This window comes from Hyperoodon ampullatus (assembly GCF_949752795.1).
Source record: "Hyperoodon ampullatus genome assembly, chromosome: 19".
In the NCBI taxonomy this organism is placed as follows: Eukaryota; Metazoa; Chordata; class Mammalia; order Artiodactyla; family Ziphiidae; genus Hyperoodon; species Hyperoodon ampullatus.
In genome coordinates this window covers 39,627,096-39,650,854 of record NC_136932.1, presented here as the reverse complement: position 1 = coordinate 39,650,854, position 23,759 = coordinate 39,627,096, and the positions used below count along the sequence as shown (strand labels likewise).

The 23,759-nt window shown below is 51.3% G+C and overlaps 3 protein-coding genes across 3 annotated transcripts; 1 reads left to right on the top strand and 2 right to left on the bottom strand.

Moving 5' to 3' along the window:
• Positions 1–2,686: 2,686 nt before the first annotated feature.
• LOC307067770 (zinc finger MYND domain-containing protein 15-like) lies at positions 2,687–7,869 on the bottom strand. Its single transcript, XM_079725355.1, is given in 14 exon segments — positions 2,687–2,973; positions 3,341–3,501; positions 3,736–3,794; positions 3,877–4,030; positions 4,194–4,292; positions 4,380–4,468; positions 4,589–4,705; positions 4,854–4,934; positions 5,255–5,407; positions 5,945–6,105; positions 6,361–6,516; positions 6,603–6,837; positions 7,279–7,518; positions 7,521–7,869. Coding segments are annotated over 14 exon segments (2,184 nt in total). The 5' UTR covers positions 7,852–7,869; the 3' UTR covers positions 2,687–2,825.
• A 1,198-nt stretch (positions 7,870–9,067) lies between these two features.
• Positions 9,068–12,344, top strand: CXCL16 (C-X-C motif chemokine ligand 16; the record flags this gene model as incomplete). The annotated part of the gene is made up of 5 exons (XM_079725170.1): positions 9,068–9,134; positions 9,491–9,629; positions 9,934–10,016; positions 11,229–11,648; positions 12,099–12,344. The coding sequence occupies 5 exons, from the start codon at positions 9,068–9,070 to the stop codon at positions 12,143–12,145; spliced, it is 756 nt and encodes a 251-aa protein (XP_079581296.1). The 3' UTR covers positions 12,146–12,344.
• A 628-nt stretch (positions 12,345–12,972) lies between these two features.
• On the bottom strand, positions 12,973–14,513 carry MED11 (mediator complex subunit 11; the record flags this gene model as incomplete). Its single annotated transcript, XM_079725074.1, has 3 exons — positions 12,973–13,458; positions 14,102–14,232; positions 14,429–14,513. 3 exons carry the CDS (start codon positions 14,511–14,513, stop codon positions 13,321–13,323), a joined length of 354 nt encoding a protein of 117 aa, XP_079581200.1. The 3' UTR covers positions 12,973–13,320.
• Positions 14,514–23,759: the final 9,246 nt, after the last annotated feature.

Below are 23,759 nucleotides of genomic sequence, written 5' to 3'. Positions count from 1 at the left end.
GGCCAGTCTAGCAAATCTCACTTCTGACACCAACTATTAGCTGTTTTTACTAATAGCACTTTTGATACCAAATAGGTGTTTTGTTTTTGTTTGTTCTCTCACACCAACCAATTCTCCAACTACCCTGACACCAACTGGGTGTCCTGCAATTCAATCAATTCTTTTTTCTTTTTAAACAGGGTATGTATGTATGTATTTATTTATTTTGGCTGCGTTGGGTCTTCGTTGCTGCACACAGGCTTTCTCTAGTTGTGGCGAGCAGGGGCTACTCTTCGTTGCAGTGCATGGGCTTCTCATTGCAGTGGCTTCTCTTTTTGCATACCACGGGCTCTAGGCATGTGGGCTTCAATAGTTGCAGCACACGGGCTCAGTTGTTGCAGCACATGGGCTCCTCATTGCAGTGGCTTCTCTTTTTGCATACCACGGGCTCTAGGCATGTGGGCTTCAATAGTTGCAGCACACGGGCTCAGTTGTTGCAGCACATGGGCTCTAGAGCACAGGCTCAGTAGTTGTGGTGCACAGGCTTAGTTGCTCGATGGCATGTGGGATCTTCCCAGACCAGGGATTGAACATGTGTCCCCTGCGTTAGCAGGCAGATTCTTTACCACTGCGCCACCAGGGAAGTCCCAATTCAATCACTTCTGACACGAAATACCCAGAGTGAGCACAGACTGCCACAGGTTAAGGGCTCAGTCCTAAAAGACTGCCCCCACTTCAGATGCTAATTGCAAGCCCTGGGCCCTCTGACCGACCGACTATAAACTGAGGCTTCCTGTGATCTCCTTCTCAGGTTCAATAATTTGCTAAAATGGCTCACAGGACTTGGGAAAACAGTTTACTGATTATTACTGCTTTGTTGTAAAGGAACTGCAAAATGGCAAATAGGTATAGGGCAAGGTGTGGTGAGGGAAGAGGGGGTAGCCTGGAGCTTCCATGTTCTCTCCCGGTGTGCCAGCCTCAGTACCTCAGTGTGTTCATTAACCCAGAAGCTCTCTGAACCCCATCGTTTAGGGATTTTTATGCAGGTTGCTTGGTGATTAACTTAATCTCCAGCCCCGCTCCTCTCCCTTGGAGAGCAAGGGGTGGGGCTGAACGTTTCAGCCCTCTAATCATGTGGTTGGTTCCTCTAGTATCTAACTTCCATCCTGAAGTTAAATAAGGGCCCACCTAGAGCTACCTTATTAAACTCAGGTATGGTTGAAAGGGGCTTATTATGAATAACAAAAGATGCTCCTCTCACCTCTGTCACTCAGATTATAGAAGCTCTTGTGCCAGGAATGGGGCACGCAGACCAAATATATATTTCTTATATTATCACATTATCACAGGGAGTAATAACAAAATTTGAAAAATGTTGATAATTGTTGAAGCTGGGTGATGGGCACATAGCGACTCATTATGCTGAACCTTCTGGGCTTTTGTGTATATTTGGAAACTTTGATAATAAGATAGTTATAATAAAAGAGGGTGACAGAAATAGAAGCACCTTACAAGCCATACTAAAGAGTCTGAAATTTTAAACTTTTTTTTGGAAAGAATTTTAGATTTATAGGTGGGGTGCACAGACAGTAGAGTGTTCCCAAATACTCCTCACACATCTTCCTTATTACTTCTTCTATAACCACAGCGTGTTTATCAAAACTAAGAAATTAGCATTGATACAATACCATTAGCTAAACTGAAAACTTTATTTGAATTTCTCCAGTTTTTCCATTAATTTTTTTTTTCTGTTCCAGGGTTCAAACCAGGATACTGCATCGTATTTAGTTGTCATGTCTCCTTAGTCTCTTCCAATCTGTCACTGTTTCTTGGTCTTTCTTTGCTTTTCGTGAATTTGATACTTCTGAAGAATAGCAGTCAGGGGTTTTGTAGACTGTCCCACAGTTTGGTTTTGTCTGACATGTTCTCATGATTAGTCTAAAGTTATGGATTTGGGGGAAGAATACTACAGAGGGGATGTGGCCTTATTGCATCATGTCAGGGAGCATGACGTCAACATGACTTCTTATTTCCTGTAAACCTAGTCACTTGGTGCAGGTGGTGTCTGCCAGGTTTCTCCACTATTTTTCCCTTTGTATTCTTTGTGATAAGGGTCATTAAGCCCGGCCCAGACTCACGGGGATTTTAAAAGTAGAGGAAAGTCATTGAAGGGATTTAAGCAGGGAGTAATGTTTCGAATGTCTGTTTTGGAAGGAACACGAGATATGGTGGCATTTGCAGTGGGACTGGACATAAACTGCTGGATGTTGAGTGACCAGCAGCCTGACTCAGCTGGAGCTGGTTCTTTATGGGACGTGAAGGATGAGAGAATGTGGAGTCAGGGATGGCCATGAAGTTTCTAACTTGGACAGTTGGGTGGCTGGGGTCTTTCACTGACTCTAAACCAAGGCTGTGAGTGCCCCTAGGAGGTTGCATGCCTCCCCTGCCCCCGCCCCCGCCCCCTCTCCCCCCCTCCCAGAGAGAAGCCACTTTCTGTTTCTTGGTCTTGCTTGACTCGGATCCGGTCCCTGCCTGTTACTGGGGCCGGAAAATGCCTTGTCAACACACACATTAGAAGAAGTTTGGGATTACCCAGGAGGGTCAGAATCCCAAGTAAGAGAGGGGACAGCTGTCGAGGAACTGAAGAAAGATGGAAGAAAATGTCATCCGTAAATCCTTTAATCCTCTTTCCATTTAAGGACCCAGTTATGAGCTTTTGACTCAGTGCTTTCAAACAAGTAATTTTATTTACCTTTTCGTGTTACGCCCTCCCCCTCGGCCTCGCCTGTTTCGTGTTCCTTTCTGAGGCGTGTTAGGGGAGGGGGTGGATTTCTACCTCTCCGCCCTCACCTCCGCCGGCGGGCCCCCAGCCCAGATTTCTTTTCTCCTTGGCGCCTACGGGCCGGGGCGGGAGGAACGGGCCGTGGCGCGGGGCGGGCCCAGCTCCCTTGCGGAGGCTTGTAGACCAGGTGGAAGATGAAGGCGTTGCAGTACCTGAGGGGGGCGCGGCGCCGTCAGGGGCGGGGCCAAAAGGCCGGGATTTTCCCAAGGGGCGGGGTTTGTGGGCTCCGAGTTTCAGGGGGTGGGGCTAAACTTAGGGCTCTGCCAGCCCGAGCGCAACCTGGCGTTTTTTTGCGGAGGGGTTGGGGCCGGGGCTGGGAAACGAGGAGTCGGAGAGGTTTTTGTGAGCTGGATCTAAAGAGGGGTGTGTGGGCGTTGTCGAGACCCTCCAGCGGGGGTGGTGGGAGTGCGGGCGGCGAAAGCAGGGTGTAGGGCTGGGCCAGGAGGGTCCCAGGACCGCAGAGACGAGGGTAGAGGTGGGCCTTTCAGGTTGCGTGGCCAGAGAGTAAGAAGGCCTTACCAGGGCATACAGTTGTCCGCCGCTCTGAGGCGAAAGGGGGAGCGGAAAGGGTTGAGCTGTGGAGGGCTGGCGCCCCCTCCCGTGGCCACCGCCATGGTCTGGTCGTCCATCACACAGCCGTACTCGCTGCTCTCGGTGAAGAAGGCCGGCACTCGGAGGGACTGGGGTGGGGGCGGGGCCTCAGACACTCAGAAAGGCTCCCGACCCCACGTACCTCCCGAGGACCCAGACGGACCGGGATGGGGAGAGGCACGAGGCAGGCACAGAGGAGGGCAGGAGGACCCGCTGGCGCACCCCAGGTCTGTAGAGCAGATGATGGGGAAGAAGAGACTTTCCGAAGAGGAGGAGGGACCGGGCAGGAGGTCAGAGAAGGTCCCTTTTATCCCATCCCCCACCTGTAACCGGGGCAGCGAGCTCAGCCAAGTGTCCTTTAGACCAAAGCCAGAGTTAAATCCTGCGGAGGGAAGGAGAGCAGGGAGAAGCTGGCTCCCAGGGCCTCCTCTCACCTCCCCCATGCTCCTACCCCAGGCGCTTACCGATAACCAAGTCAGGCTTGGGCCCCTGGAGCAGGTGGTAGGGCCGTGCAGACACCTTGATCTGCAGGTCCCTGCGGCGCCCCTTCTCCTTAGTCCCAGAGCTTAGCCGTGCTGATACCCCGGAACCAGGACGGACAGCTACTTCGAGGTCATCCTGGGGAGTTTGGAGTGGGGTGGAGTAGCCGGTGGAAGTTACGGTACTGGGAGATGCATCAAGTAAGACAGGGGAGAGGAGGCAGGGATCGGAAGGGCAGAGCCCAGCTGGGAGGACAGCAGGAGGGTTAGGGCTAAAGAGCAGGGCCCCCCTCAGCCCTCACCCTCTGCAGGGTAAAATTCTGCTGGTCACTCTCAGGGGGCAGGCTGTCACCCACAAACTGCAGCTCCAGGGCCACGTCGGGGAGCAAGACCAAGAGCTCCTGAAGGGCAAAGAGGACAGATCTGGGTCCCACCCTGCATCCACCTCCACACCCAAATGCTCCACCCTCAGGCCTGGAGGGACTTACCCAAAACACCATGATGAGGTCAAACTCCTTCCCAGCCTCCACCACGTGGATTTTCAGTGACTTTTTGTTCTGGATGTTGAGCTCAGGGACTGGGTGATAAGCTAGCCATTTAAGAATATGGTCTCCTCCTCCCCTCCCTCCTGTCCCCTGCCACCCCCCTGGCCCCCCCTGGCTCCACACACTCCTCCCCCTGCCTCTGCCCTCCTTACAGGACTGGGGCACCAGATGGGTGATGACGTAGTACACAGTCAGCGGGTAGGTGAGAAGCACAGCCATGGGGGAGTCCAAGCTGAGGCCCCGCCATGTGTAGTAATCCTGCCACGAGCCTGGGGAGAGTGGGTTACTGGGGACCGTGCCCCAGGCCTGTGGACCCCCACCTCTCCTGTCCAATAGCCCCTTTTCTCAACCACCGAGACTGCTGGCCCTCCAGTCCCCGTCCCTACCCCTAGCTCCCTCAGGGCCCCTCCAGCTCACCAAAGAGGCCCCTGGGTGGATCTGGGGGCACAGGAGGCATCAGAGCAGGCCCATCCCCCTGAAGAAGCTGGTAGGGATCTCCTGAGAGGATGAAAGAAGAGGAGCCTGGTGTCAGGGAGGTCCCCACCGGGCCTCTTCCTTCTTCCAAAGGAGCTGTGTTCCCTGAGAGAGGGCCTGGAGCTGCAGCAGGAGGAATGGGGAGCTGCCTAGGGATGGGGCTTCTGGATGGGCTGGGCAGGGGTGACTTTTCTGAGGGTTGAGGAGAGGCATGAAATGCCCTGGTGGTGGCGGTGAGGTTTGGTGTGTATGTGGAGGGGTTAGCTAGGACCCGGACAACTTTTTGCCCTCCCGTCCTTCCCTGTAGTCTGAGGGACTTATGCCTGGAGAGAGGCCCCACGCACCACTGAGAAGAGCGCTGAGGGATGGCGTGCTGCCCCTTGGGTGCCCGGGGGTGCCAGGGCCTGGAATCAGCATGCTGAACTGGGTCCAGTAGCCACGAGTGAGGCCTCGTGAGGCCAGGAAGGCCTCCTTGTTAAAGGTTTCACTGGTCACCTCTGGAGAAGGATGAGGGGACGGGTTGAGGGCCTGGTGGCCAGGATTCCAGACTTTGGCTCTCCTCAGTCTCTCCCCAGGACCCTGAGTCTGAGTCTGGTTCTAGTCAGGCAGAGAACTGTTAACATTTCTGAGTGTCTACAGCGTAGCCCACAGAACCCATATAACAATTCCATGGGTTTTAACATTTGTTAGTCTGCGCATTTCACAGTTGAGGAAATAGCTCTAAGAAGTAAAGCGATTTGTTTCAGGTCACCAGTTAGTGGTGAAGCTGAGAAGCAAGTATTTGAATCCCTACTCCCATAAGTTCTCTCAGGGACCAGGGCACTCAGTTCTCAGCTCCAGAGATCCTGTGTCCAGCCCCAGGGGTCTAGCCCCCAGCCCCAAATACCCAGCACCCAGCTGTTATTACAGGGATCTAGATTCCAGCCCCAGACACTTAGCCTTCAAGCCCAGGACCCTGTTCCCAGGCACCTGGGGCCCCAGTTCCAAAGACCGGGTCCCACTTTCCCCCACCCATCCTGACCTCCTTAGGGTACCTGCGGTGTAGGTAAAAGGCAGAGTTGCCAGTTCTCCGGCCCGCTCCATGAAGGCTGCAAGCCTTGGGCACCAAAATCGGTGGCTCACATCATCTGGGCATCGCTTCCAGTCAGCCTGGAGACAAGCCTCTCCGCAGTACAGGACAGCACCACACTGGGGGCTGGGGTCACGGGGGGTGGGCACTCAGTGTCTGTAGGTCCCCTGTCTGCTGTCCATCTGTCCTGCGGCTGCCCGTACGCTCAGTCTGTTTGTACTCTCTCTGCCTATGACAGCTTTTTTTGTGTGTGTGTCATCTTCTTGTTTCCCTATCCCTCACTCTGTCTGTCTGCAGGGCCCCCCACCAGCCTGCTTCCTCTCTGTTTGCCTGACTGTTGGGGTCTTCCTTCTGCTCCCTCCATCTCTGCAGGCTGCTCACCAGGGGGTTAGCTTCACTTCAAAGCTATGCCTGTGACAAACATGGCAGGTTCGAGCCCGAAGGGAGGCAAAGGTGAAGCCGGGCCGGGGACCCCATGTCCGCATCGGGGTCTTGGTTTGCTTCACTCTCAGCCTTGGGACCAGATTCTCCAGCTCCCTGAATGGGGGTGGAGACGGCATCAGGCTGGGGGGCTCAGGAGCCCAGGGCCCCAGGCTTCCCCACCCTCTACCAGGTTTCTGTACCGATGCAGCTGGGCGTCTCCCACAGTAAGCTTTCGGGGCTTTCGGGGGTCACCAGAGCCCATGGGGCAGGCCATGCTGTGGCAGAGGAGAGCATAGGCCCGAGGAGCCAGGTTCTGTGTCCCTGAGCCCCTGCCTGCCCTCCCCTGCCCTCCATCCATCAGCAGGTCAATGCCCAGGATGGTGCCATGTGCATCCGTCACCAGTAGGATGCAGGAAGGGTGCAGGGGGGCCGCCTCTGGGGAAAAAGGGAAAAGTCAGGGGCGGGGGTGGGGGGCAGACTGTCAGGGTCAGGGACACCAAATCAAATGCCCACGGGGACTAGGAGACTGAGCGAAGGGGACTAGGGAGAGAGGGCATGCCTCATCGGAAGGGGACTGTGGCTACACAGAACCAGCATTTGCTGCCAGGTGGAAATGTGGGCCTGCTGTGGGGACTTTACATTTTTCTTGGGAAGGGGTAACTCCAGACTTCTGGAAGTTTTTTCTTTTAATGTTTAAATGTTGGCTCAAATTTAAAAAACAAAGAACATTGTGGATCAATGAAGACACCTTTTTAGGCCAGATTGGCCTGAGGGCCACCCATTTGTGACTCCTAGCTGGATTCTGAGGGGCAGAGGAGGGCTTTGAAGGGGAGTCGCCTGGGCAGGGGCAGGGCAGGGCCAGCCCTGGGTTCTTACCATTTCTCTGTCCTTTCGTCCTCTCAGGCCCTGGTTCGTCCTCCGCCCTGTCCTCTTGGCAGCCAACCTCGCCACCTCCTGCCTCCTGCTGGGCCTCCTCTGCCTCCCCTGGGGGGTTTGCTTCCTGTGGGGTCTCCCTGCTGGTAGGGGCTGGCTCCCCATCCTCCTCTGTTTCTACTTTCTCGGTGCCTGCACCCTCCTCCTCTCCATTTTCTTCTTCCTCTTCCTCCTCCTCCCCCGCTCCTCCAGGCTCACAAAGCTGACATAGGGGCTTAGGTCCCGCAGGTGGAGTGGGGGCTCGTCTCCCAGGAGCCAGGCAGCCTCCAGGCCTGGTGCAGGGCCTGGCTCTGCCCCTTGCCCCAGGCTGATGCCCACACTACGGTTGGGCAAGACATGGAGCACCCAAAGGGCGCAGTCCTGGGGTAGGCTTCTGATCTGAGCCTCCAGCTGCCGCCAGCAACGCTCAAGGGTGGTCCCCTCGGCCCCGCGCTCCGCCACGAACTTGTGGAACCAGCTAAAGAGGAGGGCAGTGAAATCAAGGAACTCATCCCGGTATCCAGACACAAACTCCATGTCTTCAGGGACACAAGGCCTGGGCCCAGACTGAGCAGAGGGAGGGATATGTGGTGAGAGAGAGGTACTCGGGAGAGTTTGGGGCTGGGTCATAAAATGGGAGATTGTGGGTTTGAGGGTCACTTAGGGTGGAATCTATGGATGAGTGTTAGGAGTGAGAAAGGAGTTTTCAGGGCGGAGGATGGGAATTCAGGGTGAGAATGGGGTCCAGACTTGAAAGTGGGTGATATAGTCGGGAGGGAGATGGTATTTGGGGCCCAAAATTTGCGGCTCAAACCCTCAAAGGTAGGGTTTGAGTTGAGGATAGAAGTGAGAGAGGGCTAATCCTATGGGCAAGGGTTTGGTGAGGAGGGAGGAGTTTTGGATCCGTTTGTGGGGTGTGGGAGGAGGGGGACAGGAGCTAGGGCATCTCTTCGGCTTGGCTAGGTTTGGCGGTGAGCCCCGGTACACCTAGCCCCTCCCGTCCGGTCCGCTTCTCCGGTACCGGCCACCACTTTTTGAAGGTAAATACCTCGGGGTGGGGCGTGACGTCAGGCTGCCCGAGCCCCCCGCCGGCTCCTCGGGTTGCCACGCCCCCCGTGTCTTGCGCGGCGCGGAGGCGCTCAGGGCAGTCAGTGTCTGTGCTGCTGGTCGCGCGGACTCGTCTGCCGCGGTCACTCCAGCCATGTAACTGGATCCGTGACTGGATTCCGGTGCGCCGGAGCCGAGCCCGAAAAGTGAAAGCCTCTCAAAGGAGGAGGTCCAGCCGACTGACCTGCGGAGGGCGGGCGGGCGGGGCTGACATCCCCGGGCCGAACCGGATCAGCCTAGTGGTCAGTGCCCGTCCGCCGCGCCTGGCCCTGCAGCCTGGACTTTCTTCCGCTTTCTTTCTCCTTCTTCAGACATTCCTGGCTGCCCCCTCGACGGGGCTCTGGGCTGGGTGCGGGGGCGCGGGCAGAGGCGCTCCGCCTCCCGGAGTTTCCCCACCGCCCCAGGCCGGCGATCACCGGCTACAACGGTACTGACCGCACTTATCGGTTCGAGACGGTGAGGGCGCCCAGAGGGAGGCGCCGCCACCTCGCGCCTCGCCTCGGCCGGGCCTTGGTGCCGACGGCCGCCGTCTCCCGCAGAATCTCAGGCGTAGCGGGAGAAGGAAGCGAAAGCCATTGAGACACCGGCTGGACGTCAGGCTCCGGAGCACGTCTTCGGGAGTCAGACAGGGCGAGGCGGGCCCGAGATGATGCTGGGTTGGGAACTCCGATTCCGCTTGCTCCTACTCATTCTAGCGTGCCACACTCCTCCAGGTTCGTCAGGGGCCCGGCTGGTGCCCATATCCCCGAATCCGGGGACGGGGATGGGGGGCACGAGGGCCGCGGGGTTGAGTTGAATAAGTGGGGAGCCAGGGTCCCCAAGGCAGCCGGGGCAGGGGGAGGGCCAGCTGCCTGGGGTTGGGGACGGGCTGGGGAACACCAGGGCCCAGGTGTGATTATGGACGTGTTTGGGGAGTGTGATGTGTGAGTTGAGCCCTGGGGGTGGGAGGGGCTCAGATCCCCGGGTCTAGGGGAGAGGCTGCAGTGGGGCTGTGGGTTGGAGGCTAAGTTTACCGCTGCGTGAGCCCCTGGACCTGGGAACCTGTGCTGACCACCTCGGTCCCGCTCAGGAGATGGCAATGAAGGTAGCATCGCTGGAAGTTGTCCCTGTGATAGAAGAATTTCTTCCCACTCCCCTCCTAACGATCAATACATGGGACATCTCCGAAAATACCTGAAAGTCTATCAACGTTGCTCTTCCTACGTCAGGTAATCTCACCCACCCCTGGGAGCGCAGAGCCTCCGGGTGCCTCCAGGACCCTCTCTGGTCAAACTTAAACTCCTTCTGGAAGGACCCCTAGTCCCTTCTATAGTCCCCAGTACATTAGGTTATGTGTGCCCTATTTCTCCACACCTTAGTTTCCCTGTCCCGCCTGGAATTTCCCAGTCCCAGCAGAAAGTGCTGAATCTTGGCAGTGACCTCACTTCTTTGGAACGAGGAAAGAGCTGGTAAAGTGGGGGAGGGAAGGGGGGCGGAGATTGGAGACAGCTGAGACCACGTCCTTCCTTACAGGTTCCAGCTACCCTTGGGAAGTGTGTGTGGAGGCAGCAGTGACCGGTGGGTCCAGGAACTGATGCGCTGCTTTGATCGTGAAGGTGAGCGCGTTCTCCCTCCTCCCCAGGCTCTGTCCCCAGGGCTCGGCCGCCTCCACCTTACACTTTTCTTTGCCTCAGCCCTTTCCCCTTTGACACCTCACTTTCCTATTCTGTGTACTTTCACTTAAGTCCCTGTTTACCAGAAATCACTCACCGTCACTTTCAGGATTTTTGCCAATTCATCCTATCACCTGTGCATTTACTTAATGTTTTCCTTGAAATCAAGGCACTATTTTTATTTTCCAGTAATTTATTATGGAAATTTAAAGACATGTATAAAAGTTGAAAAATTTGTACAGTGAACATCCATACACCCACCACCTAGATTCTATAATATTTGATTTTTATATTTTATGTGTGTACATAATAAAGCAAATATATTTTATATTTTACAATATCGAGTCTACAGCATTTTAAGTATATTTGCTTTATTGCACACCCATCTGTCTATCCATCCCTCTATTCCTCATCAACCTGCCTAATATTTTTTGGTGCACTTCCAAGTAAGTTGCAAGGTTGACTATACTTTATCCCCAGACATTTCATCATGTATATTATTAAGGAGGGTTTTATATTTTATTGTTCCTTTTTTTTTCTTTTGAGGTAAAATTTACAAACAATGAAACGAATAAATCTTAAGTGTACACAGCCACTTCTGAAAAACTTAATGGCAACTAGTCCTAAGCAGGAACATCTGTGGAGTCACAAATTTGATATGCCGGTTGTATTTTTCTCCTAAAATAAATACACAACCCTTAAGACACAAAATGTTCTTCCAGGTCCCAGCTAAAGTTGTCTTCTGTAGCATTGGTGGTACCCATACTGCCCTTTGGCTACGTAGACCTACCTTATTCATTTACTCTTCCTGGCTACTCTGGCCTTTAGTACTAAAATTATCCCTGCTTTACAGCTGAAAGAAATGAATCCCAGAGAGGTTAAGAGACAAGGGGCAAGGTCACAGCTACTTTGTAGCAGAGCCCGGGTTCCAACCCAGGTCTCCTGACTTCCCAGTTCAGAATGCATGCTCGCCCCGGTGGTTCCATGTTGTGGTTTGCTCACTTCCATCTCCCCATGTTTTCCCTCTGCCCCTGCCTTTCTTTCCTGGCATTTAGCTGTTCCCTTGATGTTCTCCTTGACCCAGGACCCTTCCCTCTATCTAGTTCTTCACCTTATCCCCTCATAGCCCTGATTCCTCACTTCTTGCTTCTTCAGAATGTGGACGTGCTCACGCCAGGAGTGTGGCCCGCCAGGGACACGTACCTCCCCGCAGCACCCAGGTTCCTGAGCCCACAGAAAAGACACCTTCAGCCACGGGCACCCCTGCACAGAAGTACCTGCCATCCACCCTGCAGCCTACCCAGCAGCTCACCCCTCCAGAAGGAACACCTTTGTTGGACCAAAAGCTCATCCACACCAATGAGACTACCACTTACACTTTGAGCCACCATCTGGAGGCAAGGCCTGGGGCCAGGGGGAACCAGAAGCAGCTGGGAGAAAATGTGGGTCCTACAGCTGGGACATCAGCCATGGTGCCGGTGCTGTCCCTCTTGGGCATCGTTTTCTTCCTCACTGGAGCCCTGCTCTACATGCTGTGCAAGAAGAGGATGGAGCGGTCACTGCAGTGTCCTGCAGGTAAACTGGGCCTCTGAACCCCTCCTCCAGGTATCCAGAGCCTCCTTGGCAGGGATCCTGCCCACAGTAGCTCTCAGGCCGGCAAATGTGGAGGCTGTCTGCACCACGGACAACAGGCGATGAGGGAAGAGTCAGCCAGACTACAGAATGGGGAGGGAGGGAAGCCACCATAGGCCCAGGGACCAGTGCATGGCCTTCAAAGCCAGGCAGTGCTTGAGCAACATCAAGATGGCAGCTAGAGCAGACGAGTGGGAGATGAAGCGATGGAGGAAGGTGGGAGCTATTCGTTCAATTCACACATCTTTATTGAGCACCTACTGTGTACCTGATCGATAGTCAATGTTTTGGAATCTGATTTTCCAGTTCAAGCTATCACCCCTTGCCCCCCACTCCCCCACCCAACTTCCCTTGATCTCAGAGCTCATCTCTCAATTTCTTTATCTTTTACAGATTTGCACCTTCATTATGTGCGTGTGGCAGCAGACGCCAGTGCTTAAAGAATGGAAGCTTGTGAGGGCAGATTATGATTTATTCAGTATCAAATGCAGTTAATATACTAGAGCAATCCCTGGCACATGGTTGGCACTCTCTACATATTTGTCAATGTTTAATACACAACCAACCAGCCACTGCCCTCTTAGACCTTCCCTCCGTTTTTTTTCTATGCTGTAATGTAAAATCACCTCTTATACTAGATACCGTGTACAAATTCTATATGTAGATTTTTTTTAACTACTAAAACTTATTTTTATTTTTATTATTTATTTATTTATTTATTTTGTGGTACACGGGCTTCTCACTGTTGTGGCCTCTCCCGTTGTGGAGCACAGGCTCTGGACGCGCAGGCTCAGCGGCCATGGCTCACGGGCCCAGCCACTCCGTGGCATGTGGGATCTTCCCGGACCGGGGCACGAACCCGTGTCCCCTGCATCGGCAGGCGGACTCTCAACCACTGCGCCACCAGGGAAGCCCTAAAACTTATTTTTACAATTATTGACTCTTCTTTCTGCAGACATTGGTCTCATGCCCTTGCCCGCTTACCATGATTCCTGGCTTCAGCTTCCCTGCTGACGGCCACCTGACACCTTCCCCCTCAGCGCATCCCCCAATCCCTGCCAACCTCCTTGTCCCAAGTCCCTTGTATCTTGTCCTTGTCTCTTCACACCACAGCAGTGTTCCTCCCCAACTTCAGCACTCTCCCGCTTTCCCACCCTCCCTCCTCAGCAGCTGCCATACAGCCTGGTTTTACTTCCTCAACCCCTTACATCACCCATATATGCCCCAATGAGAGTCTGAACTCCTTGTTTTTACTGTTATTGTTTTTATTATCAAAACCCTTAGTTCTCATTTTATCTTTTCCAGTGAACAAAAATGTGTCTTCATTGGTCCAAGTCTACCAGAAACCTGGGGCAGGGACCTGAGGAAGTGGATTGGGTGTCTTGAGTCTCTGTCTCCTGTTCAGAGCTTGTCAGTGCTTGGTGAAGTGCATGGCAAGAGGAGCCAGGGCACAGCCAGGCATGGGCTTGGTCTTTAAGGTTCTCCATTCCCACCTTTTGTGCCTTTGTCCTCCTGGCTTCTGACCAGCAGCGCATGTACGGGGCAGCCCATGCTCTCCAGGTTCTGTCCTGGGGTGTAGGTGGAGCTCTCCTTCCAAGCTTTTCACCTGCTTGGCCTAGTTTTCCAGCATCTGCTCACAGGTTCGAGCCACCTCACTGAGCTTGAGACGAGCATAGTCCACTCGCTTCAGGGCCATCTGACAGTCCTTCCTCGAGGAGTAGCTGGAGCCCTCATGGGGCTGCCCTGTGGCCACCTACAGGACATTTAGATTGATCAAAGAAGCACCCCTCCCCTTTCCCATCTCCCCAACCAGGCATCAGGTCTCTTGCCTCATTTCTTCCCTGAGTCTGAATTTGCTATGCCACATGGGTAGCTGGATTACCTAGGGCATATCACTGAATTTCTGTTAACCTCATCTGTAAAATGGGGATGACAGTAACTAACTACTTCCTAGAGCTGTTATAGGATTAGATAATGCAGAGTGTCTGGCACACTGTAAAAGTTTAGTAAATGGTAGTTGCTGTTATAATGACCTCAGAACCCTTTCAATCCTGTTCCTTTTCTCAGGAGGTAGCCATCTGGGGCTCCATACCCTTGAGGTCAGGTCAAGTTTCTAAGTGCATATCCTGTGGCTTTCGTATTGTTTACACACCCTCTCCCAGGACTTCCCCATCCAGTGGCTCATGTGATGCAACTCAGTGGTATAGGAAACCTACCCTGTAAGGGAGGGGTCCTGCCAGGGTCAACAGGCCTGCTGGGTAGGGCTGGTCTTGCTTGGCTCCCGAGCCCAAAGCTCTGCCCGGGACTCCTGAAGGCTAAGGCTAAGGCAGAGAGCTGGGGTGGGCGTGTTGCACGGTCCAAAACACACACACACACACACACACACACACACAGACCTGAGTGAGATAGCGGATCTGAGCCGACAGCTCCGCCTCCACGTGCTGCACCGACGCGGTGAAGGCAGCTGCCTGTCGGTCTAGGAGCCGCTCGTTGGTTTTTTCCTTGGAAAGTTCCAAGATCACTGTACCTGCCGGGATGGAGAGTGGGCGGGGCTATCCGGAGACTGCCAGTGTAGCCGCGCCCCAGAGCCAGCCCCACCCACCCCTGCACCCACTTAGGATCTCTCCCAACCCCACTCCCAGTCATCGGTCGGCGCATGTGCGCACGGTCGGTCTAGCTCACGCTCTCGCTGCCGCTCCTCCTCTGGTCGTCGTATCCCGAACCTGCATTCTGAAGAATGGCTCCAATTTCCCGTTCGATGTCTTCCAGGGCGCGTAGTCGCTCGTTCGCCAAGCTGTAGGTAGCCATCGTTACTCCGGGATTCTCTCCTTTTGCGAAATACTGCGGAAAAGTGCCCGGAAATGGCTGTCGGTTTGCGCCCGCGCAGAGCGCGCCCCTTAGCTAACACTACAGTTCCCGGGATGCTCAGCACCGTCTCTCCTTTCTCGGTTCACCTGGTGAACTACAACTCCCAGGGTCTCCTGCGCATGCCCAGGTCTGCGCCGCCGCCGCGTGACCACCTGTGGTAAGAGGCAATATCGAAATATTCACGCCCTTCAAACCTGTCCACCTTTACGACACTGTCTTGTGGTCTGTGTTTAATTTCTTCTACAAGAATTTAGTGAGCGTCTGCTGGGTGCTAGGTGATGATGGTGGGAGCTCTGGGGTATTACAGACTGGACAGCCATGGACCCTGTGTTTGCCTATCCCACTCCGCCACCTATCGGAGCCTGGGGAAAGCCGGACTTGGTGAGTGTGACCTTATTCGCCCTAGCGATTCCCCCTGAACGGGAGCCCTGAAAACACGGACTGTCAGTATATTCTGAGAAGCTGGCTCCTATCAGCCTTTTCCCTCTCTGATCGCCTGTTAATGTGGTTGGCTCTGGGGATACAAAGGTGAGTGAGGTGGACTCTCACGTGATGGATAAATGTTTCGTTAGGGCTACGCCCCGGGTGTGTCTCTGGGAACACAGAGAAAGGATTCTGGGAGGAAATCCTGCCTGAACTGAATCTGAAGGCTTAACCAGGTGGATGAGAGCTTGGAGTGGAAAGGGGGAAGGCACAGGCAAGCGCATGGTGGTGTGAGGGGGCTGACACATGGGAAGCCCAGCAAGGGGTTCAGTTTGACTGGAGTGAACGCAGTGTGGTGGTGGATAGGTGTGACTGGGGAGACTGGAGAGGGGAGCCAGATCAGGAAATGGCTTGCAAGCTAAGGAATTTGGACTTTATTTTGAAAGCATTTGGGAGCCTTTGAAGGATTTTCAAGAAGTGTATTCTGACCAGCTGTACCTTTTAGGAAAGATCAATCTTGACAGTTTATGGAAGATTGAGAATGAAGCCAGTTTGCACAGGGTTAGCAAACGAGTGGAGACTCAGTTAAACTTGAGGCATCTAGCGTTTAACTTTACTCCTTTACTAAGTCCTAGGAAGATAGCAATAAGGGGATTTTAGAAAGGAGTCAAGGAGAGAGAGGAGTTAATAGCAAAACTTTAAATAGAAACTGCAAGACAGAAGGGTGTGTGGTAACTGATTTAGCAGTGAAGTCATTAAGCCAGCAGTGAAGAAAGCTTAGAAGCAACTTTTTTTAATTTAATTTAATTTTTTATTGAAATATAGTTGATTGGCTTAGAAGCAAGTTGATTTACTCTTAAATCAGTGGCATCACAGTACAGCTGGGCTGTAGGTAGTACTAAAATTAGGAGGATTATTTGAAGTAGTTAGACCCCCCATCTCCTCCTTTATATCCTCATATATCTTGGCAGCTACTCACCCCCGACTCACCAGATTGCTGGAGGTTTCTTGGTTGGAGATGGAAACCAGAGAGTCTTTGGCATGGAGGGCACCTGGGCATGACTGTATTTAAAACAGAGATTGAGTGAAAGTTTATTTACGGAGTGGTGGTTTCTAGAACTCTGGCAACCAGGCTTTTACCTTCCAGGTCAGAGACTGGAAGACTCTCATCTGGGGAATTTGACTATTCAGAGGAATGATCTAAGGGTATGAACATCAGGGGTTCTCCAACAAAGCAGTTAGCTGGATCACCCCATAGTGAAACCCACAGTTGATAAGTCCCAACTATGTCCACAGATCTTCTAGTCAACTTCTTAGCATGTCACCCTTAAAATGAGCAGACATAAGACAAAAGATTTCTAGATGTTTGCAGAAACTTTCTAACATGGAAGGCAGAGACCAAAATAAACAGAAAAAAAACCCCCATACAAACCAAAAAAAAACCCACCTTCGATGACATAGAGTAAAACTTAAGGAAAAAAAATATTGACGCGCTTCGGTCAGAGATACTATAATAAAGGATTGAGGGCTCCCCCGGTGGCGCAGTGGTTGAGAGTCCGCCTGCCGATGCAGGGGACACGGGCTCGTGCCCCGGTCCAGGAGGATCCCACATGCCGCGGAGCGGCTGGGCCCATGAGCCATGGCCGCTGAGCCTGCGCGTCCGGAGCCTGTGCTCCGCAACGGGAGAGGCCACAACAGTGAGAGGCCCGCGTACCGCAAAAAAAAAAAAAAAAAAAAAAAAAAAGAAATAAAGGATTGAATCCAAGAAAACACACTTGAAAAATAAAACCATGAGGGAAAGAATGAAAAATTGAGAAAAAGGGTTGAAAGAGAAATTGAAGTACTCTCCCAGCAAGTAAAGCAAAAGAAAGAAGATGGCATATAGGAAGGACGACGTGAGAAAATTAGAGAATCAGTCCGGGGGGCTTAAATTCTCCGAGAACAGGGAAAACAAAGGGAAGAAAGGACTTGTGTTTCTAGATGAAAAGGACCCATTAAGTGCCCAGCATCAAGGCACATTGTGAAATATCAGAACACTAGTCTCACAAAAAAGAGTCCTGCAGAAGCTTCCAGAGAGAAAATAGACCACATGCTAAGGATCAGCAATCAAAATGGCCTTGATCCTCTGAATACTAACACTCCACACCAGTGGAGCAGCGCCTTCAACATTTTGGGGGAAAGTAATTTCCAATGTGGAGTTCTGTACTCCAGCTGTAGTAGGGTGAAGGCTAAAAATGCAGTGGCTCAACCAAATAGAGCTTAACTTTTTCTCAGAAAACAGTTTGGTGTGGGTAGTTCAGTGTGCTCCACAAATCAGACCGAGACCAAGGCTAGCAAGCAGTGCAACTCTGCCATCCTTTAGGCTCTTATGCTCAAAAGTATGGTCTTCAGGCCACAGCATTGGCATTACCTAGATGCTTTTTAGAAATGCAGGATCTCAGGCCCCACCACAGACCCACTGCATCAGTATCTGTGTTCGAAGATCCCAGGGGATCTGTATACACAGTATACTTTGAGAAACGCTGCTTTTCTCTTCCAGGTGATCTGTATGCACAGTAAGCTTTGAGAAAGGCTGCTTTGCTCTGGGACATTGCTGTGTGCAATGTCAAAACTGGGTTGCTGCCCTCTGTGGGTTGCAGCTGGCAGGAAGGCAGAAGAGAAAATATGGAGGAGGCACACCTGTCTCAGAGGTCTGGCTAGGGAGTGGCACATAATTTCTACTCACATTCCTTTGAAGAAAACTCAGTCATGTGGTCTTACCAGCTCCGGGGTTCTGGGAAATCCAGTCCTTTTACCTAGGTGGCTAGCTATTGTTCTAGCACCATGGCAGAATAGGTTTTAGGGAATATCTAGACTCTCACAACAGCCCAACTATCAATAACGAAGATAGAATAAGGACATTTTGATAGGTACAAGGTCTCAAGTTTCACTTCCAAGTACCCTTCTCAGGAGGTGACTAGAGTTAGACCCAAGTCAGAAGGCTCCTGGAGAGAGATTTTTCAAGGAGATGGAAGAGATAACATCTGTTTTTTTGTTTTTTGCGGTTCGTGGGCCTCTCACTGCTGTGGCCTCTCCTGTTGTGGAGCACAGGCTCCGGACGCGCAGGCCCAGTGGCCATGGCTCACGGGCCCAGCCGCTCCGCGGCATGTGGGATCTTCCCGGACTGGGGCACGAACCCGTGTCCCCTGCATCGGCAGGCGGACTCTCAACCACTGCGCCACCAGGGAAGCCCGATCTGTTTTGTTTTGATGAATTGAGAGGATACCCAGGTTATTGGAGGAGAGTATAGAGCAGAATTAGTGATAACTCAGAGAATAAGCAAATTTTAAAAATGATAGTTATTCAGGGAAAACAGTTGTGCAAGAAGAGAAAGGTAATCATAATAGACCACGTGACGCAGCTATGGATAACATCTGCGATAAATCCTGGATGTTGAGCTAACCCCGATTGATAGAATCCCCTTGGGAGAGCTTCCCATGTTGGGGCAGGGGGGCGAAAGGGCGCTCAGGCTTCACCTTACATGGCAGGAAGCCCATAGACAATGCTTAAAACAAAAATCAAGAAGTAGCAAAACAAGCATGTTGTTTAGAGATGGAGGTAAATGCCAAAAGAAACACCGAACGGAGGTGAAAGTAATTGCCTCTGAGGAGAAGGAAATTGCAGGGGGAAAGGAGTTTACTTTTGCTTGTAATAGCCCTTGTAGTCGTATCTGACTCCTTCAACTATGTGGATATACAACTTTGAAAATAAAAATTAAATAAACGTGAAAAGTGAGAGAGGAGCTAGACTTTACTGTGAAAGAGCCCTGAGTATGGAGGAGTGTGTTTTCTTTGGTTTCCTTCCTTTATCTCTCCCTTTTTCCCTCCTTCCCTCCCGGCATTCCTTCCTTCCTCTCTCCCTTTCTTCCTTTAACGGAAAAGACTTGCACGGGTTTATTTACCATGGAGGAAGAACCAGTAGAGGCAGAGTTTGAAGAGATGGGGGCGGTTTGATGAATCAAGGTCTCAGAGGAGGTGGGAGGGGGAGCGATCTGAGCACAGGTGGCGGGATTAGCTTCGACCTGGAGGCGGCATCTTAGCCTTGGTTGTGTAGGAGAAATGGTGTCGATGTGGTGCTTGCTTGTCGGTAGGAGGTGGGAATTAAAATCATTCATCCCTCAGAGTCTCAACTCTGTGAAGAGCGGGAGGAGAAGTCACTCTGAATGTGAGGAAGGTTTAGAAAATTAGTGAGTTGGATGGGAGCAGGAATAGGAGGTGACCAGGGACGTGGAGGGGGACAGGGGGTTATCAGGTGTTGAGGGCCCAGCTGAGGTTAAAGGCCATAGGTTTGTAGTGGCCCAAATCCGTACCCAGTGCCTAGCACGGTGTTGGCATCTAGGATGCACTAAAAATATTTGTTGGATGAATGAGTAAATATGTGGTTGTGTGATTTTTCTCTGACGGTGCCTCAGCAGCCCCGTGTTGGAGGGGACAAGGGCGGGGTGGTGGTTAGAGCCAAGAGTGGGGTTTCAGAGCAGATTTTGTGAAAGGAGGAACAGTTGAAGGTGCTGATGAGATAGTGGTTGATGTGATGATCCTGAAGTTTAGTCTGGAAAGAAAAGGAAGTGTTAAATTACGAGAAAACAGAAGGGCCAAGAGCTTTGTGACAAAAAACCAAGAAAAGTGATTATAATTGACTACATATTAAATATAAAAATTATGAATTATTAAAAATACCAGAAGCAAAATACTTTGAAACTAGAAGTGATGGTTGCACAACATTGTGCATGAACTAAGTGCCACCGAATTTTACACTTTAAAATGGTTAACTTGGGACTTTCTTGGTGGCACAGTGCTTAAGAATCTGCCTGCCAATGCAGGGGACATGGGTTTGATCCCTGGTCCGGGAAGATCCCACATGCCACGGAGCAACTAAGCACGTGCGCCACAACTACAGAGCCTGCGCTCTAGAGCCCATAAGCCACAACTACTGAGCCCGCGTACTGCAACTACTGAGCCCGTGTGCCATAACTACTGAAGCCCGTGCACCTAGAGCCCGTGCTCCGCAACAAGAGAAGCCACCACGAGAAGCCCGCGCACCGCAACGAAGAGTAGCCCCCGCTCACCACAACTAGAGAAAGCCCGCGCATAGCAACGAAGACCCAATGCAGCAAAAATAAATAAATAAAATAAATAAAATGGTTAACTTTATGTTATATGAATTTTACCTCAGTAAAAAGAAAAGAAAAAAAGCTAGGAACAAATTCAGAAGACAAAGTGGGAAAAATATGAGGAAAATAAATGACAAAGGGTTAATTGCTTTGCTATATAAAGAGTTCTTAGGGTACTTTACGAAAAACAACATCAACCCAGTAAATCGGGTTCATCCTCACTCATGATCAAAGAGATGCAGATTAAAACTAGGGTGATACCATATGTCATCTGCTTGATTGGCAGTAATCAAAAAGGTGCTCACCCTTTTTTTTCTCATTTTTAAAAAAAGTTTTTATTGAAGTATAGTTGATTTATAATGTGTTAGTTTTAGGTGTACAGCAAAGTGATTCAGTTATATGTATACTTTTTAATATATATATATATACTTTTTTCCATATATACTTTTTTGTTTTTGGCCACACTCTGTGGGATCTTAGCTCCCCAACCAGGGATCGAACCCGTGCCCCCTGCAGTGGAAGCGTGGAGTCTTAGCCGCTGGACCACCAGGGAAGTCCCTGTATACTTTTATATTTATATGTTGGGTTGGCCAAAAAGGTCGTTCGGGTTTTTCCGTAAGATGTTACGTAAGATGTTCTGTAACATCTTGCGGAAAAACCTGAACGACCTCTGTAACATCTTACAGAAAAACCCAAATGACCTTTTTGGCCAGCCGGATACTTTTATATGTATATACTTTTTCAGATTCTTTTCCATTATAGGTTATTACAAGATGTTGAGTGTAGTTCCCTGTGCTACACATTAGGTCCTGTTGGTTATCTATTTTATATACAGTAGTGATGCTTCCCCTCTTTGACCCACCAATTCTACTTTTTTTTTTTGACCACGTGGTGACTTGTGGGATCTTAGTTCCCTGACCAGGGATTGATCCGGGGCCCTTGGCAGTGAAAACAGGGAGTCCTAACCACTGGACTGCCAGGGAATTCCCCCACCAATTCTACTTTTAAGAGTTTGTCCTACAGACGCACTTTGCATGTGCAAAAAGACATATCTTCAAGGATAATTATTGTAATACTGTTTGAATTAGCAAGAGTGGACATCCTTCACGTCCATCGATAGAAAATTGGTGAAAGTAAATGACACCTAGGCAATGGAAAGCTAGGCAACTCTTTTTTAAAAATATATTTATTTTATTTATTTAATTTTGGCTGCGTTGAGCCTTCGTTGCTGCGCGCAGGCTTTCTCTAGTTGCGGCGAGCAGGGGCTACTCTTTGCGGTGCGCGGGCTTCTCATTGTGGTGGCTTCTCTTGTTGCGGAGCACGGGCTCTAGGCGCGCACGGGCTTCAGTAGTTGTGGCACGCGGGCTCAGTGGTTGTGGCGCGTGAGCTCTAGAGCACAGGCTCAGTAGTTGTGGTGCATGGGCTTAGCTGCTCCGCGGCATGTGGGATCTAACCGCGGCATGTGGGATCTAACCGCGGCATGTGGGATCTAACCGGACCAGGGCTTGAACCCGTGACCCCTGCATTGGCAGGTGGATTCTTTTTTTTTTTTTTTTTTTTTTGCGGTACGCAGGCTTCTCACTGTTGTGGCCTCTCCCGTTGCGGAGCACAGGCTCCGGACGCTCAGGCTCAGCGGCCATGGCTCACGGGCCCAGCCGCTGCACGGCATGTGGGATCTTCCCGGACCGGGGCATGAACCCCGTGTCCCCTGCATCGGCAGGCAGACTCTCAACCACTGCGCCACCAGGGAAGCCCGACAGGTGGATTCTTAACCACTGTGCTACCAGGGAAGCCCCTAGGCAACTCTTCAAAAGAATGAGGTAGATCTATATGGATTGCTAAAAGAATGTTCTCCTAGCTGCATTATTAAGGGAAAAAAGCAAGGTGGAGAAGAGTGTGCATAGTGTGCTGCTATCTGTATTTAAAATAAGGGGGAAATATGTTCATATGTGTATGACTGTGTCCGAAGAATGTCTTTGGAAGAGTAATCAAGGAACTGCTGATAATGATCGCCTCTGGGAATGAGAAATGGGAGGCTGGGGATCAGGGGCAGGAGGGAGTCTTCTGTTCACTCTGTACTGTTTGGATTTTTTTTTTTAAGCCATGTGCTTATTTTACTTAAAAACATTAAAAACGTGAAAAGCTAAAAGAAAAAAGGCATTGTTTCTCAAAGCGTGTGCTAATTCAAAATCCCGATTCATGGATTCTTCCTGGGATCGACTGAATCAGAATTGGGGAAGGTAGAAGCCTGGGACTCTGTGTCTTTATCGCGTACCCCAGAGGATTCTGATTCACCTGAAAAAGTTTGAGATCCACGGGCCAAGGGCTCAGAGGTCAAGGAGCAGGTTCGTGGTTGTTAGAGGGATGATGACGGTTCCTTCACATGAAGAAGACCAGGGCGTGCCAGGTAAGCTGCTACTGTGGAGAGGTAAGCAAGGTCATTGGCATTTTGGCAGCACTTAAAGCCTGTGGGTAAATCGTGATTTAATTAGATGTCATGAGCCATAACATAGACTAAAGGCCTGTATGAGCAGCTCCATTTGCCTCATGAGCCTCATCTGGAACTACTTTGCCACTGGCTGTCTCTGTCCCAGTCCCTCTGGCCTCTTTCAGTCTCTGAAATGCGCTCTGTTCCCTCCTGCCTTCACACGTGGTGTTACTTTTGCCTGGGAGACTGGAACTCCTCCTCATCTTCCAGTACTCTGCTCAAAGGTCACTAGCTCCAGGGAAATCTTCCAGCCCTAGCCTAGGTCAGAACTCCCTAGCTCCTGCATTTCTCCTTTGGAGCACAGATACTGCAATGCTTTAATGTTTGCTTCGGTCACTGCCAACCCTATACTATGCCTGGCACATAATAGGCGTTTAAATCAAGATTGTTCATGGAATGAATGAATGAACCTTAAGAGAAAAAGGAGAAAGGTTGGGCTACAGGAATGGGAGTGGGTGGTGGGGTGAAGGATGTCAGTGGAGTACTGCTAACTCCCTCCAGCCTAGCCTGGGGCTTTGGCCAAGCCTCTGGGAGTCCCTGATGGACGTCAGAGGAGCAGCAGCAGTAGGATGTAGCTTCTTGGACTTGTCCACAGCAGCATGACTCCCTTTGGCTGCCCAAAGCCTCGGTGTCTGTGTTACAGTGTAAGGACCAGGCTCCACAGAGATGTGTGTCGTGTGGCTTCTGCCTGCAGCCGTGGTGCTGCTGAGCCCCAGGAGTGGACAGCTTGAGCAACCATAAAGAGCAGTGGAAACGAACACACTCCGTCACGACAGGTCATCATGCGATTGTGTGTATCAGCCGCAACAGGGAAGGGCCTGCCCTGCCCACCTCCCAAGAGCATCTAATCTGCAGGGAAGTGAGTTATTATTCCCTCCGTAAATGAGTGAGTTTACTTTGTGCCTTTATCAAACTGTACCTTTGAGTTGGGACAGACCAAATCAAGTTTCCATGTTTACCCTGGACCTCAGGTACAGCTCAGCCATTCAGTAAACGTTTACTGACAGCCTGTAGGCCAGGTGCCATGTGGGTGCAGAGAAGAGATTGCGTCCTCAGTCACAGCTAATAGTCATGGGCACGCACACTATGTGCTCCTTAAACGCTGTATAGAAAACACACACACTCA